This window comes from Lepidochelys olivacea (assembly GCF_965140295.1).
Source record: "Lepidochelys olivacea isolate rLepOli2 genome assembly, chromosome: 17".
NCBI classification, from domain to species: Eukaryota; Metazoa; Chordata; order Testudines; family Cheloniidae; genus Lepidochelys; species Lepidochelys olivacea.
In genome coordinates, this window is record NC_140427.1 from 8085967 (window position 1) to 8103474 (window position 17508).

The 17508-nt window shown below is 38.6% G+C and overlaps 1 protein-coding gene across 6 annotated transcripts in view; it reads right to left on the reverse strand.

Moving 5' to 3' along the window:
- SYNRG (synergin gamma) overlaps window positions 1-17508 on the reverse strand; it is a gene marked incomplete at its 5' end in the record, with an annotated part of 71614 nt that overhangs the window by 39368 nt on the left and 14738 nt on the right. For 4 of the 6 annotated variants that reach the window (XM_084650661.1, XM_084650660.1, XM_084650662.1 and 1 more), the window contains 6 exons: window positions 4706-4954; window positions 5884-6080; window positions 8287-8364; window positions 11817-12041; window positions 13000-13302; window positions 16707-16818. In XM_084650661.1, the coding sequence (XP_084506787.1) occupies window positions 4706-4954; window positions 5884-6080; window positions 8287-8364; window positions 11817-12041; window positions 13000-13302; window positions 16707-16818 (1164 nt within the window). The remainder of the gene's footprint in view (window positions 1-4705; window positions 4955-5883; window positions 6081-8286; window positions 8365-11816; window positions 12042-12999; window positions 13303-16706; window positions 16819-17508) is intronic. The other 2 variants (XM_084650664.1, XM_084650665.1) reach the window with 2 other exon arrangements.

Below are 17508 nucleotides of genomic sequence, written 5' to 3' on the forward strand. Positions count from 1 at the left end.
AAAATGCAAACTATAGAAGAGATGTACCTACACATCTTCACAGGGCTAGGAAAGAAGTCTGAGGAGTACAGCATAAAACTGGTGTCATCACCAATAACTTGTGCTCTCACTGTCCCATGCCCCAGCCTTGTACCCTTGCTAAAGAAAGGCAAAGAAGAATTAAAGAGAGGGGAAGATATGGGGGTTATTTCCCAGATAGAAGAACCCACTGACTGGTGTGCGGGGACGGTTGTAGTACCAAAGCCCAATGCAAAATCCAAACCGGTGTGGACTTTACACTACTTAATATAAGTGTGCTCAGAGAAAGACACAGGCTTCCTGCAGTTGACCAGACATTAGCTCAATAATCAGAAGCCAAAGTCTTTTCAAAGTCAGATGCTACAGCAGACTTCTGGGAAACCTTCCCTTGCTAAAGAATTTATACCATTAATGACATTCATCTCCCCTCCCACCCCATTTGGAAGGTACTGTTTCAATCACCTTCCATTTGGCATAGAATCTCACAGATTGTGTCATGTATGCCTGGCATCCTTTGCCATGCAGATGATGTGTTGGTATATGGTAGAGATAAAAACGAAGAGGAGTGACTACATGCAGTTGAGACACTTCCCACAAGCCAGTGGGTATGAGAAATGTGAGTTTGGAGAGGAACGGCTAAAACGTGTAGGATATATAAGTAGCAAACAGGGAATTCAGACAGATTCAGAAAAACCCAAGGCATTATCTCCTTAATGGTCACACAATATGTGGATCTGGAGTAGCCCACAACAAAACATTTAATAAAATTGAAGAACTGACATCTTCACCTGATTTGGCAAAATATATGGTAAACTATCCAACAACATCCAGCAGAGGCATCTTCATATGGTTTAGGAGCGAGCTCACACAAAAGCAGCCAGAAGGCGACCAGAGACCTGTTGCATTCACATCAAGAAGCCTCACAGAAATAAATAGCAGACTGCTCACATGGAAAAGGAACCTCCCGCAGTCACTTGGGTCTGTGAACAGCTCAGTGCATATCTGTTTGGCTTGAATTTTAACATGGAAGTGGACCATAAACTCTCAGTGGTATTACTGGGTTCAAAACCACTAGATGACCTTCCACCTAAGAGTCAACAGCTGAAGCAATTTTCTTTTAACATTGAACACGTATTAGGGAAAGCACTCATAGCAGCAGACACTATTAAGAGCCCCAGTTGAGCATCCACTACAGTAAAAGAAAAGGATTTAGAGAGGGTCTGAGTCTACATTGATCTTGATTTGGCCGTAATTCGAGCATCTGCTGGACAAATTCAGAAAATGAGAGATGAACAACTAAAGGATGAGACTTGTCAGAAACTTACTCTACTCTGCCACAGAGCATGAGGTTGAAGGAGTCAACTTCCAACAGGCCGACCACCACATTTGCAGGACCAAAATGATGATTACATGGCTGATGGCCTGCTTCTGAATGGATGGCAGATTCTTATGCCAACAGTACTTCAGAAAGAGATGCCCTCCAAAATTCATGAGGGTCACCAAGATATAAACAAGTGTAGGACACAAGCACAATAATCCGTATGGTGGCCTGGTCTGAATAGGTAAATTCAGACCTTAGTAGAGCACCGAGAGATATGTAACAAGAAAAAAAAAAAAATTGCCAGAACCACTACTCTCTGTAAAGCTACCTGACAGACCTTGGTATCAGGTAGCCACAGATTTGTTTTTCATACATTTACATACTCATTTACTTCTCCAGTTATATTGACTTGGCTATACTTACACAGACTTACGCAGGTCATCCAGAAACTAAAGTCAATACACCGGACCCTCGCTAGAACGCATGTCTATATATCGCGAATTCGCATATAACGCAGTCACGGCCATGGATCCCAAATTTAATTACTTTAATTCCATTTAATTTTAATGTGGTCCCCGCGCTAAAGCGGTACTGTGCATGGATCCCAAATCCCACATTCTAGCAAGGGTCCAGTGTATTTGTAAGACACAGAGTTCCTGAAGTCCTCTTATCTGCTAATGGAGCTCACTTTACCTCTGAAACATTCCTAACATTTGCACAGGACTTTGACCATCATACTAGAAGTCTACATTACCCCCAGAGCAATAGAAAGGTGGAGAGAGCAGTGCAGTGTTTAAAAAAAAAGACTTCTGCAAAAATAAGTGGAAACATATAAAACACTCCTGGCATTTCTGGAAGTGAGCCCCCTCCACAGGGAACTCCATGCACAAACTCAATAGAAATGAGAACATGATCTGGAAGACTGACCAGAACCCTCAAAGACTTGATCATTAGACTATTCCTCAGGGATATTTAAAAGCAACAGACAAGGGGACATAGTGTAAATAAGCTTCAAATTCCTTTAAACTATTCTGAATGTGTGTGTATATGAATTGGTTTACAATTTAAGTTTTAATTTTTCATTATAAAGAAAGGGAGATGTGGAGTGATTATAGAGTTCCTGGTCCTGCAGTTACCAGAGAGGACCAGGATGTATGGCAATGGGAATCTTAATAAATATAGGAACTTCCTGGTTAGAGAGTAGTCTAGTTGTTGCTTAAAGCATGCCTCTGTGTTTATGTTCTCACACTATACTTTCTGCTGCAGAACTAGGTTTCAGAACCCAAACTCACTTAGAAAAAAGTGTTGAGCCCTTATGCTTGTGAAAATAACCTGCCCAACAGCGATGATAACCTTCCAAATACAGACAGTATAAATCAATGAATTACTATCTCTCTGAATCTGCAGACAGCCTGAATATTTAGTTCTGAACCGTGTAATCTGCCCCCATTCTTCTCAACGGAGGGTTAAATCCTAAAATCCAACGGTGCAAATTTCCATTGTAAACAGTATTAACTCTCTCAAGACTGAGCATTACAACATTCAGCTACTGTGCTTAAATCATACACCCAAACTATCTCCTACCCCTTTCCAAAAAAATTCTCCACTGCCCCTATCCAACAGCCAAAATCTCCAGCTTCATCCTGACAACTTTGATGATATTTTTACACATTTTAATACAAAGTCAAGTTGCACAGTGAACATTAAAACTTGAGGGACAGCATAAAAAAATTGAATTTACCATCACATTAAAAAAACAGAGGGGATATTGAAGCAAGTGTATTATTCATTTTTACATTTAATTCAATTGATCTGAAACTACCACAGAACATCTGGTCAGGAGAACCATGCCAGCTAGTTTAGGTATACCTTGCTCTTACCCCACTCTAAATCCATGTATGGGATTGATGATCAGACACTACAGGGGCCCATTAAAGAGGTTTCTAATTAGAGCCTTCTTTGAGCAGTAAGAGAGGAGATGCAGGGTCTTTTGGTTTTATTACTTCTGAAGTCTGAAGGTAAATTTATACCTTGTCTTCCATTTCTCTATTATGCATTTCTATTAACCATTCTTTTTAACAATAACAGCATAATATTAGAGAGTTAAAACAGTTGAGCAGTTGCAGTTGAGATTGCTTTTTCACTGAGAACTAACAGACAACACTAGTAGGCTGCATATGGTGATCCCCCAGTACGCTATACATCTAAATCAGTATGAACAAAGTTTACACAAGTCGCATAGGCAGTGGCATAAAACCCATCAGTCAAAAGAGGGAGGGCAGCAGGGAAGCAGCTGGATATTAGGTACAATTCCAAGGCATTCAAAAATGTTAGTTCAGTTAAAACATGGATTTCAATTAGTTTGTTTGCAGATTTTTTTTTTTTTTAAAAGCACTATCACCTTTAAGGTACAACACCCACGAATTTGCTTGAGTGGTGTCAATTTTCCTCTATCGTTGCAAGAAACAGAGACTTAGAATTAAGCATTTTGGATTGTACTAAACAACACAGGTAAGTTCATGTTGTACAGTGTGGTGAAGATGTAACGCACCATATTAGTAGTGGTATATTTTCATTAATACTGTCTTTGAATCAGAAGTAATATTTTTGCTTTTAGCTGTATAACTAAATGGGAACTATTTGCAAGGATTCTGTTCTCCATGGTGCCCTTCCAACAACACAAAAACAAAAAGTGTATTTAGGATCTCAGTAGATATGGAAGACATCTGTTAATAAAGGACTTCATCCCAGACATTAATGTATTATACTTGATCTTAGCCAAGTCATCTTTGAATAGAGGAAGAACATCATGGAAGAAAAAAAAATCAATCAGTATATGCTGCAAAACATCAAAAGGAATATGCTGTGGATGCTGGGCAAATTGAATTTTGAATAGCAAAACTGATCACCAAGATCAATTTATGCTTCCAGAAAATTTGGATAATCTTTTCTATCACTGGTACACAGCTTTCAGTTCTCCCCGTGATGGTCTCATTTCTGTTTTACTAGCCAGATAACAAAGGTCTTGTTTAGTTTACATGTAATTCCACTTCAAATGTTGTAAAAAAAAAAAAAAAAAAAAAAAAAAAAAAAGGAACTAAGTAGAGGACTTTCTCGGGATGCAAGAGCTTAGGAAGGGAGAAGAAATTTGTCTAGCTCTTCTAATGCCATCTGAGAGACTGAAACATCAAAGAAGCTTGCTACAACATGGTCTTGCATATTTAAATGGGCATGCTCTAGATTTCAGTTTCATTTTTAATGTTTACTTAAAATCCAGTTGTCATTATGCAGCTTTGAAACAGAGTTCCCCTGTAATTCTCTTTCAGTGATTATACAGATTTACTATGCTATAGAAACAGCACTAACCTGGTTTGGGGGGTAAGATGGCATGAAACCACTAGAAGCCTGTGCTGCAGCGCCACCCACTGGTGCAGTTATGTTTATTCCTATGACTGCCTGTCCAATATGAAGAGGCATGGAGACTGGCGGTCCAGAGGGCCTCATAGACTGTTGACTCACTGTGGCAGGCAATGAAATTGGATATCCGCTTAAAGTGGGGACAGGAGCAGTTGGAAATTGCTTTAAAACATCGGGACTCAATGCGGGTACTCCTCTCTGCACAAGGAATAAAATAGAGATAGTTATATGCATTACACATTTCTATTTCTTCCATCTGTACCCTTATTTCTCAAATAATTTTATTTATTGAAACTGTGAAAAAGCAGGGAGTCAGTCCTTCAATTCTGTCTTTTGCACACAAAAAAAAGCTACTGAATTTTACATGATCAAGGTGAACCTACACATATATAATATGCTAGAACTCATACAGTTTACTGCAAGATCTCATATGGATCTATAGACTCACTTTAGTCACTTACAATTCTTGTGCGTGTTTTTTTTAGTATCTGAATGGTCAAAATTTAGCACTGGCTAGAGCTCACTGAACATGGGTAAGTACAATGCAAATTTTCCCCACACATCTCCAACAATGTACATCAATGCCAATCTTCACTGTCCCATCTAGTCTACTCCTGGATTTTTCTTCTGTCAACTTCTGATCATAGTGAAGTTTGCAAAACTTGAATGGTGGTTTTTGCAATTTCAGACAAGTTTCTATTAAACTAGGAACAGCCATGACATTACGCTGTAACCTGACAAAAAAGTTAAAACCTAGACTACACATGCCAAAAAATTAACTAATTCACCCACTGCCCAGATACTCAGATAATCTAGTGGAGGGGCCCATATCACTTCCTAAATAGATAGTTATACAGCATAAAAGAAAAGCCAAAGCCAACTACAAACTTAAATGAGTCCTGAAGAAGAAATAATAGCTATAAATGCAGAGGGTGACATCCTGGATCCACTGAAGTGAATGGGAGTTTTGCCAAGATTCATTCAGTGTATTTAACGTGTGGTATAATACAAGTACACCTGTCCATACACAACATACTGCAGGGACATTACAAAAGTCAGTGACAGTTTATCAAGAGGAGGTTAGACCCTTTTCCATTCCCCCCAAAGACTGTCTCAGTCATTTGTACCTGAGTTACTGCTATCATAGCCAGGACAGTATAAAGCTCTTCTTTGGTAAGTTTTCCAGGTGTGGTACGATTGGTTAAGGCCCATATTTGTCCAAGGGTCTCCCTGGGAAGTCCAGATGACATCAGAATGGGATAGAGTTTAGCAGTATCTATTCCAGTAGGAGTCATAGTGGTTTCTAAAATTTTCTTATACAAATCTATTGAGGGAAACACAGTGTTGGAGGATGAAAGTAAACATTTTAAAGAGATTAAGATCATTTTTCTATTCTAACTATAAAACTATGTTAAGGGTTGTAATATGGTTGACATGGAACATTACCAATTTGATTAGGCATCAGCGTTAAAGTTGACACATAACACTAGAAGTTTCATCTATTTATAACTTCTCATTCTACCTGTACATTCAAATTCAAAGGAGCAGGTGAAAAAGAAAAGAAGTTCCCCAAACAAAGCCCAAAGAGATAGGGAGAGAGATTTGTAAGTTCCCAAGGAAAATGAATAAAAATGCTGCACGCTCTAGCACAACTCTACCAGTTAACTTGAGGCCTGTCAAAAGCATCCTCCAGTCCCTTGCAAGGGAAACATAACATGCTAATTTAACCAAGCTGCACCTAAATCGAGATAATTAGTAGTATCAATGTCTGAATTGATTTATTTTCTAATGAACAAATTACATCAAAAACCATCTGGCCAAAACATCCTATTCCCTTCAGTTTCAATACACAGGGCAATAAAACAAGTTGCTTACAGTAGTTATTTTTCAGAAATTTAGGAGACAACTCTGCCAGCTAACTGTGCTACTTCACACCACATTCTGGGTGTTCTATTCAGCAAGACTTCTGCCTATTTCACCAGTACTAAAGGAAATTACCTATGCCACAGCAGATTCTCTATACCTAGATATAATGAAAGGCTTACATTCTAAGACAGACATCTGCTTTATTAAACTGGATATCAATTGATCAGTAAAACCAACAATCCACACAAAACAACTAGTTCTCTTTATAAATTTCACTACATATTTCTGTAATGAGGCCTCTGGGTAATCCTTGTGTGAAGATAGCCAGAGCAGCATTATGTAGTTAAAATTTAGTGCAATCTAATCAATATTTAGTACAGCACTTCATTTTCTGTTTACTATGCTTCTGGCATATATAAGGCAAATAACCTTAAGAAATGAGCCTGCTTAATTACAAGAGATACTGAAAGGAGACAGCTCACAAAAATGTTATACCAACGATGGCAATTCCTATGCCACCACTATAACCTCTAGATTTAACATTTACTATGTTTGAAGAAGCTCCTGCCTTCTCTGAATGCAGATAAAGCTACCAAAGATGTGTCAGACATCCCGATGCTTGCCAGTTTGTGCAATGAGTTAAGAATGCCCTAACAAACACTAGTGATCTTTGAAACTGTGAAACAGATTAGCTAGGAACATTGCGGAATTCCCATCGTGGGAGGTCTTTCAGAACCAGTTAGACAAACACCTGTCAGGGATGGTCTAAGTGTCCTTAATCCTGCTCAGCACAGGGGGATGGACCAGATGACCTCGAGGTCCCTTCCAGCCCTACATGTCCATGATTCTCCAAAGCTATACTTGGAACAGATGAACTTGGTCATTATCACTGCTGCTGTACCACATCTAAGAAATACCATGTATAGTTCAGACAACACCAAACACCTAGTTTTCTCAGGAGTGATTAAAAAACTTGCTTTACAAATTAAATTAGTGATCGAGAAATTCATGAGCTGCTCTTCCTGCTTCTACTCAAAGAAATATATGTTGACGTTAGTCAGCCAAAGTTTAATACTAAATTTAAGACACAAACATCAGTGACTGCAAGTACGAGGACTACTTCAGTAAATTACAACTTACAGTTATGCGGGTATTGCCTTTAAACATTGCATGCGGATATGCACTTCAGGAAGCGTAACCATTCATAGTCACACTCAATAACAACAACTCTGCAATGGCAGGGGACAGGACAAGATGACCAGATAGGTCTTTTGCCTGTGTTGTGCAAGAGGTCAGAGAAAATGGTCATCACTGTCCCTTCTGGTCTTAAAATCCAATAATGTATTTTCTGATCCCATAGTGACTTGTCATAATATGAACAGTACTATGTAAGAACAAAGGGGACACCATCAATCTTAAATACTCATACATAAACTGGTATTCCCCACTGTCAGAACCACAGAACCTCTGACCCAAGTCAACATGAACTTGGAACAAAAACTACAGGACTGGAAAGCTTCTGTATCAAACCTGACAAAGTTTAGGGATTTGGAAAGTTTTTATTGTAGATGAAAAAAATATTGATTTGGGTAAGACATTAAGCAACACTGAAGTGTAAGGATTTTTATACTTATTTTAAATGATGTTTTAGCAGAACATTTTACCTGGAGCCAAGCTTTCATTGTAAATCCAAGGTGGCATCATTTGCTGGATTGGATCTTGGGAAGGGAATACTCCAACACCTAAAGGTATGGATTATATTTAAAAAGGACACAAGAATCATATTAGGAGTAGAGAGATTCAAAATAGGAAAAAGCCTGTGACACAGTTTTTGGTATTTCAACCAGCCCATTTCAGACATGGAATCACCTGGCTACATGAGAGACGCAAAACTGATACTTCTACAAAATGACCTGAAACAGCAACAAAAATACAGTTAAACACACACAATGAAATAAAGAGCCACTCGTTGTCCAAACGTATCTGTTTGATCAGGAACACAAGACAAGTCCCATAAATTCCAAACATTTCATAAACAGCAATGGTTCTGCCATGCCTATTTGCATAAAGTTGATGGGCAGAACATTATGGCTATTTACGGAATAATTTAATTTAATCACACTGAAACAAGTTTAGAACGTATTCTCTATGTTTCACAGGTGAACAGCTCATGGTAAAAGCCATCAACATCTTCCGTCAGGCTGGCTTGCCCCATTAGACCCATTCTCTCATCTCCTTATCCTACCTAGTCATTCAACTCAAGGAGTTGGCATTGCTGTTGTCACTGTAGAACTCTAACGCATTCTGCCCTCTCCAGTCCCCTATAACTTGAATATGTCACTCCCCAGATTCAAACATTATGTTAATTTTCTCCCTTGATTTCACCAAGTTTGACCCTTCTCAGTCCCTGCTCTGATTCACCCTTCAGCAGATTTCATCTTCACTTCAGACTTAAACCAACATTGTGACAACTCCTTTCACCCCTTTTCTAACCTGCCACCTTTCCCATTCATACACATTCTTTCCTTCATCATGATTAATAAAACCTGCTCTTTTATTGCTTGTTTTTCTTATAATCTTCCCTCCACTGACCACTGCCTGGTTACAGCAGAATACTCTCTCCCATCACCTGACTGCTCAGAAAGTGACCCTCCTTTCCCTCTGAAGAACCCTAATCCTGCTAGTCTCTCCAACCTGTTTTCCTTGCTCCCTCATTTGCTGATCCTTTCCCAGACAGTTACCTGCAACACTTCCCCATCTTCAGCTCTCTCATACTTCAAGTTCTACTTGGTTTACAGACCACCCGTGGACCCCTGTGCATGTGAGCTTATGCACTGAGAAAAGCGGTGATGAATGTCCCATATTTATTCTTGACCTCCTCAGACTCTACAAAAAGAAAAGGAGTACAGATGACATCTTAGAGACTAACAAATTTATCTGAGCGTAAGCTTTCATGAGCTATAGCTCACTTCATCGGATGCATGCACGAAAGCTTATGCTCAAATAAATTTGTTAGTCTCCAAGGTGCCACAAGTACTCCTTTTCTTTTTGCGGATACAGACTAACACAGCTGCTACTCTGAAACCTGTCAGACTCTACAGGGATTCCCAGTAAACCAAAGTTTAATTTTTACTTATCCCTAATTCCAAAGCTGCTAAGAACAGTCACTCCCCTCTTCCATACCAGCAATTCTCTTCACCCAGCTAAGTAAGAGGCCTTTGATCTCTTCTTTCAATCTAAGATTGCCTTAACTTGTAACTTTTCCATAACCCTTAATAGCTCATCCTCAGGCATTCCCTCCTTTTCCTCCTCCTCTCCTTTTACTTCCCTTCCATTTTTGCTTCCACCAGAAATTTCTGATATAATCTCGCCCCTAAAAAATCTCCTTGCCGCTCCTATCATTTGCTCCCACCTCCCCACCCCTTGTTTCCTACTTTACAATAGATTCAATTACCTCTTAGTAACTTCCAATTCTCTGAAGTTTGCACTGTCCAGGAACTTCTTGGGATGATTCACTTGTCCCCAATATAACCATATTACCGCTAAACCTCCCTCCCTCAAAGTACTTGGAATGGTTGCACTTATCCTTCAGATCCTTTAACAATATCCTGGACTGTTTTCAATGAGGGTTTCTACTTGGGCTACAGAACAGAAGTGTTTTTCTATGCATAGCTAGTTTCTGCTTTTCTGAAACAGAGCCTCCTTCTCCCACCTCACTAAACTTGGTCATGGTGAATAAGTCCATCCTCTTAAGCAGAGTCTATACCAAAGCAGGCATCTCTGGCTCCTTCCTGTCATGGTTCTAGTCTTACCTATGAAATTCCTGATTCTAGTAGAATCTCCTCTCCTTTCACACAACTCTTACCTGTTGGTGCCATAATCTTCGCTTTCTGAAGCTCTTATTTTCTGAACTGCATTCCTGCCTCATCAACTTTCCACTGATTCTCAGATCTTCCAGAAATAACTTTTCTTCTTTCTTTGTCTCAATCTCTCTTTCCCCCTACCATTTTAATCTTTGCAGCTAACTAGAGTGTGTGGAGTTTGTACAAAAGACACAATATCACCTCTTTACATTAACTGTATTGTAAACAAATACAGCTCTTATTTCATGGTGTGCATTACAACTGTATTTTATTTCAAATTACAGAGTAAATGGATAACTTGAGCTACTAAAAAGCACTATCTGAAAATAGAGTGATTTAATTTCATCTTGTAACCAATAATTGGTGGGTATGGGGTTTTTTTGCACATTGGTGAGGTCCCAACTATTAACAGCAATGTCATCAAACAGCAATCAAGGTGGTATATAGAAAAATTAATTGAACTAAGGTACTGGCAAGACACCACAATCCCTTAAGAAAGTTCCAGCTTGAATTTTTAAATTCAATTATCTATATATTTCTTAAAATTGACCTGTGTTTCAAGAACAGAGGCCATGCAAAGCTATGTCCATGTCTCTCCATATTTGAACACCCTGGAATTCAATATGTGAAGGTGCCACCAAGCACAACTTCAAAGCACTACCAAAACATACTAACCAACACCTTTAACCTGTTTTGGTTCAACAGTTAAAGTTCTCTGCAGTTTGCTCCATAGTCAACAATACTAAAATCACATCTACAACAAGAACCTGCTTAGTTAATACTGTACTGACGAAGTACTGACATAGAATTGCATTTGTATCTGGTCCAGCGTGTGAAGTTTTGACTTCTACAAAGCAGGCTTTAAAGAAAAAAAGTGCCAGGCCAATGGCTATTGTATGATATTGTCCAAACAAACTATTTAGCTTAACTAGAACATTTCCCCCCCCCTCACAGTTGGGTAAAGATCCATTCTACAGTAGCAAGTTTCTCATGTGGCGTTTGAGTCCATACCCTCCCCCATGCCACCCAAATTAATAAAAAAAACACAAAGCATAACAAACGAATAGGTTTTGCTGAAATAAGACGACAGAATATTTTAAAACAGCAGAGAATCAGTTTAGAGAAACTTGTTAAAACGTTTATAGTATATGCATGGTGGAAAGAATTCAGAGTAAATTCATGTATGTGTTACTTGCAGTCAGGAGCGAGAGGCATTGCCATATTACTGAAGCAGGGAATCAGAGCAAAATGATGCAGCATTTGCCGTAGAATTAGTGTGTAAGATGTTAGCATTCAAGCTACATTCTTTGTCAAATGTTTCATTTGCTCACCACACTCTTCAACTGCTATGTTTTGTTGTGAAGCCTTGTACACCTGTGCAGCGGTGGTACCACTTACAAGTCCACCTACAGCATTCCCGTTATTCACGGTTACACTGGGATGAACTTGGCTTGCGGCTGAGGCGTTATGCTCAATTTCAGATGTTTTAAGTTTGGTTTGCTCCTGTCCAGATGCACTTAAATCGTAAATTAAGAGCGACTCCTCCAAGGAATGGCCTAGACAAACAGCAGGATGAATTACTTTTATTTGGTTAATCATCTTTGTACGTATTCTCCCCCCAAATCATAATCCCACTCCCTCAAAGAAAAGACATGTCAAGTCCCTCTTCATGGTACCAAGTAATGTGACTGATGGCTGATTCTCCACAGCACTGCCTGTGCGCACTCAGGACACCAATGTAATTCAGCTCAAGCATCTTCTACTAGAACTTGAGCATGCCCAGCATAGGGGGTTGGCAATGTAATTTTTTTCTTGTGCTTGTTATGAGCAGAACAGGAAATACACTTACTGCTGCACAGCCATCAAGTCACTCCTGACTAGTAGCAGGAACAAGGGCTAAGGGCCTGATCCAATGCCCACTGAAGTCTATGGGAGTCTTTATATCCATTGGATCAGCCCTGAGAGGGAAATGTGAAGTCAAGCTCCGCATTAGCATAACACAGTCTATGTTTATCCTCATCTTTCACCTCTATTTTCCCGCCCACTTCAGCCTCTTATGAGTAAAGGAGATGGCACATAAGAGGCTTTAGACTCAGCTGTTTATAATGAAGAGTCACATGCATCCTATTTAACTTCCCTTGAGCTCTCACAAATTTTCCACTTACATGTGCTAGAACATAGCCACCTGTCGCGGGCCAGGGGAGAAGAAATTGCAGGATCAACATCAATTATTTTCTCCTATAGTTCAGGACGCTACCACCCCAAATTATAGAAAGGTTTTGGTACAAGAACGATCTTAAATTATCTGCTAAGTGTGCCAATTTCCCCCCACTGACATGAGCAGAATTTTATTAGTAATTAATACAAACTTATTTCAACATATCCATTTGTCATTTAACAGTATGTAAGTTTTGTTCAATTGGATTACAAAAGGGAGTGTTAAAGCAAGGTAGGCAGTGTTTACATGTAAATACTAGCTCCAACGGTAGAGCTAATGAAGATAGGATGGGTTACCTGTTTTATGGGTTGTGTGTGAAGATGCAGAGGTAGAGAAATAAGGAACCTGCCCAATGGTATCATGCAGGATGGAAGATACTGGAATCTGGACTGAAGGCAGAGGTTTGACTACAGCCTTTTCTGAAAGCAGTTGCCGAGCCTGCGTGGTAGGGTGGTAAGACTGAAAAGCCTGGAAAGAGGACTGAGGCACCAATGGCGGGGTTTCAACAGACCCTTGTATAAAGTCACTAAATTCTTCATCATCAAGAAAAGCAGAGGGTTGGGAGACAGATACAGTAGAATGAGATGGTCTAGGGTGATCTGTAAAATGGAATGAACACACGCAATGGAAGACAATGAGGTAAAGAAACTTGGTTCGGTGGAAAGGTGGGGAAAACAATTTCTAAAAATGGCAATTATTAAATGTAAAAAACAGTGGTTGGGAAAAGTAAGACGTATATGCAGAACTATTTGACCAAAATAATGAGAATATTTACCATTCTATCAATCGACCACACTAATGCAAGGTACACTTCAGCTCCCCTTTTCCGCTATAAACCCCTTTGTCCAGATTTTTATAACTTGTCCAATTGGTTGAAACTTGATACTTCCACAGTCTGTATTAAGGTTTCCCCACCTCTTATATTAAGGAAGTACAAAACAAATGTAACCCGTGCTGTTGTGCTTAGAGCAGTGGACTGGGACTCAGGATATCTGAATTCTTTTCTCAATTCTGCCAGTAACTTATTGTTACACTTTAGGCAAATCACTTAAACCCTCCTTTGGCTCAATGTTCCAATCTATGAAATAGGGCTAATATTGACTTTGGTAAAGCACTTGGAGTTACTCAGATGACAGGTGCTACCTATATGCAAAGTACATTAAACAGACTTGAAGTAATCACCAGGTTATTCTTACAGGACAAGATATTCTAAAGTGATTTTGGATGCCCAACTTGAAACACTTTAATATGTCCCCATCCTTTGAAAATCAGGTCCCTTTAAGGTGATTCAAGTTGAGAACCTAAAAATTCAGGAACCCAAATTCACGAGTAACTCTTGAAAATCTTGGCCACAGTACTCAAGTTACATCATTCTAAACAGATCTATTGTAGAACAAAATGACAGTTCTACAGCAATTTGGCCAGACTCAAGAACTATAATGGAAAAAAATACCACTTTCATAGGCAACACTCCCTCAAGGCAACACAGTATATGTCAAGCACAGCATGACCATCATTGACTTTATTTACATGCATTTGGACAAACCACTTTATCCTCCAATGGTTCTGTTTCATTGTACCACTTAGGCGTATTTATATCTACACAAAGCCTTTAAATAAATCTATTTTTTAGGTAAGGGTAGGTGGTCATGCTTTATTCCATGTACTGTAAACATCCTTAACAATAACTAAGGGTCACCTAAAACCAGCAAATCCACCTTAAATTACACTGATGTATTTTCACAGTTTCTATTTCAATTTTACACAATCTTTAGCTAAAAGCCAGCCTTTAATTAAAAATCAGGCAACAAATTTTTGCTGTCCCACAAGTGGTCTCTTGAAAGGTTTCAAAAATGTACTTTATTACAGGTTTCTGCTCAGCTCGGTGAAAGCCTGTATGGGGTCAAACTGGAAGTGCATTAACCATAACAAACACTGCTCTCCAAGTGAGTTTTCACAGAGGAAAACTGAAACATGAAAAGCACAAGAGGTAGCAAGTGCAGCTTCCAGACAAGTTATTCACCATAGTGGCACACCACCACATAATTTCACATAACTATCTGCACTAAAGTGACAGTTCCTTTGATGAAACACCTTAAGAAATAACACCAAGAATTTTTGACCACTGGTTTCAATGCGAGAAAAATTCCACACATAAACAAGAAGTGTGAACAACAGTCCATTTATAGGAATAAAATAGCATGAAAATACTGTCTTTTTCTCAGCAACATTATTCTGTTCCACAGAGTTGGTTTAAATCCTGCACTGTGTTGCTGAATGTCAACATACTTCATGTCACTCTTTCAAATCCTATATTTTTATCTTCTGTATCAAGTTATTGAACTAACTCATCTCAACAGCCTGCTTTTCCAACAGTTATTTTTTCCAAATCCGGATTATTGTGACATACCTTATTTATCTCAAGGACTTCATGTTCAATAACACCATTAATTCCTTTAAATGAAGTTTTAATGACCATCATTTAAGCATCAGATGAAAGCTACTGTGAATGACATCTTGATTTTTCGTATAACATAATGATGGTTTATTTGCCATCTCTTTCCTACAATGATTTCCAATTCTGGCAGCTGATTTAACACACCCGGACACAAACGTGTTTGGGAGATATAAGAAATGTAGTAGTGGGCAATTCCACCATACCTCCATGTAAAGGACTGACCGTGCAGCTGGAACTCTCTACATCTCTATCCTGTAATTTGAAATTAGGTCCCACTAGAACAGAGCTGACCAATTTAGTGTGGTTTATATACAAAACAAACCCATTCCAAACACCTCTGTTCAAGGTATTTCCACTTATCAGTGGTGTTTATCAGTGATGATGGGCCCAAATAAATTTAGACTTTGCAGTTCAGATCTATCTCTACTGTAAACGACCAAAGGAAAAACGCCCAGTTTTTAGACAGGAGTCAAAATGAAATCTGTTGCTGGAACACTTGTCAAAAATTCAGAAGATGCCAAGGTAGAAAGGGAATCTCCACTCATTTGAACAGATTTCTGCTCGGGTTCCTTGCACTACTCAACCATTTTAGTAGCACAGTTCAGAGGAACACTGCTAGGGAATTGTCAAACTTGCTAGACAGTGAAAAGCTATTGCATGAACTTGTGAGCAACTTGAAGATCACCAACAAATAGCAGGTTTCAGAGTAACAGACGTGATACAGTGATGGGGACAAGCTTAGCTAATTGAGGCTTCATTTCAGGCAGGACAAAGGAGTTAGGTTCCCCACAACTAATATTTTTCTCTTTAGAGGGAATATTTTATGACAACTACTACTAATGTAATAATTCCTCTGAAAATGGATTATTAAAGGTTTTTAATTTACCCACGTCCAGATAATGGAATCTGAGCAAGCTATTATAGTATTGTGAAATAATTTTATAGTAAAAAGAAAAGGAGTACTTGTGGCACCTTAGAGACTAACCAATTTATTTGAGCATAAGCTTTCGTGAGCTACACGAAAGCTTATGCTCAAATAAATTGGTTAGTCTCTAAGGTGCCACAAGTACTCCTTTTCTTTTTGTGAATACAGACTAACACAGCTGTTACTCTGAAACCTAATTTTATAGTGTTTTGATACAATTTAGCATGTATATAGTGCTTTTCAGCTTCAAAGCATTCTACAAACACTAATTAGTCATTTGACAAGGAAAAAAACTCAATTGTAACATTTAGAAGTGCAGCGTATGAGGGAAGTTGGTAGATGCTACAGCTCAGTGTTAATATTCAAACTAAAGTTGTCAGATTGGTATTTTTAAACGAAAGCTTAACAAGTTCTTTGACAAAATATTAGATCACAACTTTTACCCATGAATTTTATAAAGCATATTGCAGCTACAATGAAAGCTTCAGTTTACTGAATCGTATGCAATAACCAGTTGAGCTCAGACCGCCTGAATACAAAACAACTCCATGAATTAAAGGTCCTTATGGACATGAAGCAGTATAATATTTCAGACTTATTTTCAACTAAAGATAAAATACCTGGTTTTTTTGGATGCGATGCTGGAGTGGGGTGCATTTTAGCATCTCTTGAAAACCCATCTAAGTTTCCTTTAATAGCTTCCAAAGCATCATCTCTGCTCTTCTCACCTGTCTGAAACATGACAAAAGTTGCTTTGAAAGTGTCACAGTACAACTCAGAATCTTCTTCCAACATTTACAGTTGTTTTGCCTGAAAAAGTAGCAATGTTTGTTAAAAATAAAATCATACAAATTAAGCTCCATTTTCCAGTGATGGCTTCAATAAACAAACCCCTTTACTTACAACAGAATTTATTCAATAGGCTACACAATGACAACAGCAAAGGTTTTTCACTCATTGGTATTTACATGTCTTAAGATGGAAATGAAAAGAGTTAGTATGTCTAAGTTCTGGAAATTTACTGTTTAACAAGAATCCTTGTACTGTTGTGATTTCTGGGTTTAAAAATTTACCCAGTTGTAAGCGCGAATGTAAAAAGTATGTGAAAGTTCATAACATGTCACAATAACTTTTTGCCTGCTTGGAAATTAACCCCAGAAAACAGGTCAAGCTGTTTTCAATAATGAATGTTATGAACAAGTGCAAGAGACCCAGAGAGAGAAACTGTATTAATCCAAATAAAGAGGGCCTGCTGATATCGTTCAAGCATTGTGGAAATCATTCTTGGTAAAAACAGAAGATGTGGAGCAGGAAATTAATTAACCAGAATTGGTGTGGTGAATATTAAGCCTCACTGGTGCACAAAATAATGAAGGGATGTGCTATGCCACACACCTTTTCCCTTTTTTTGGGTTCTTAAAG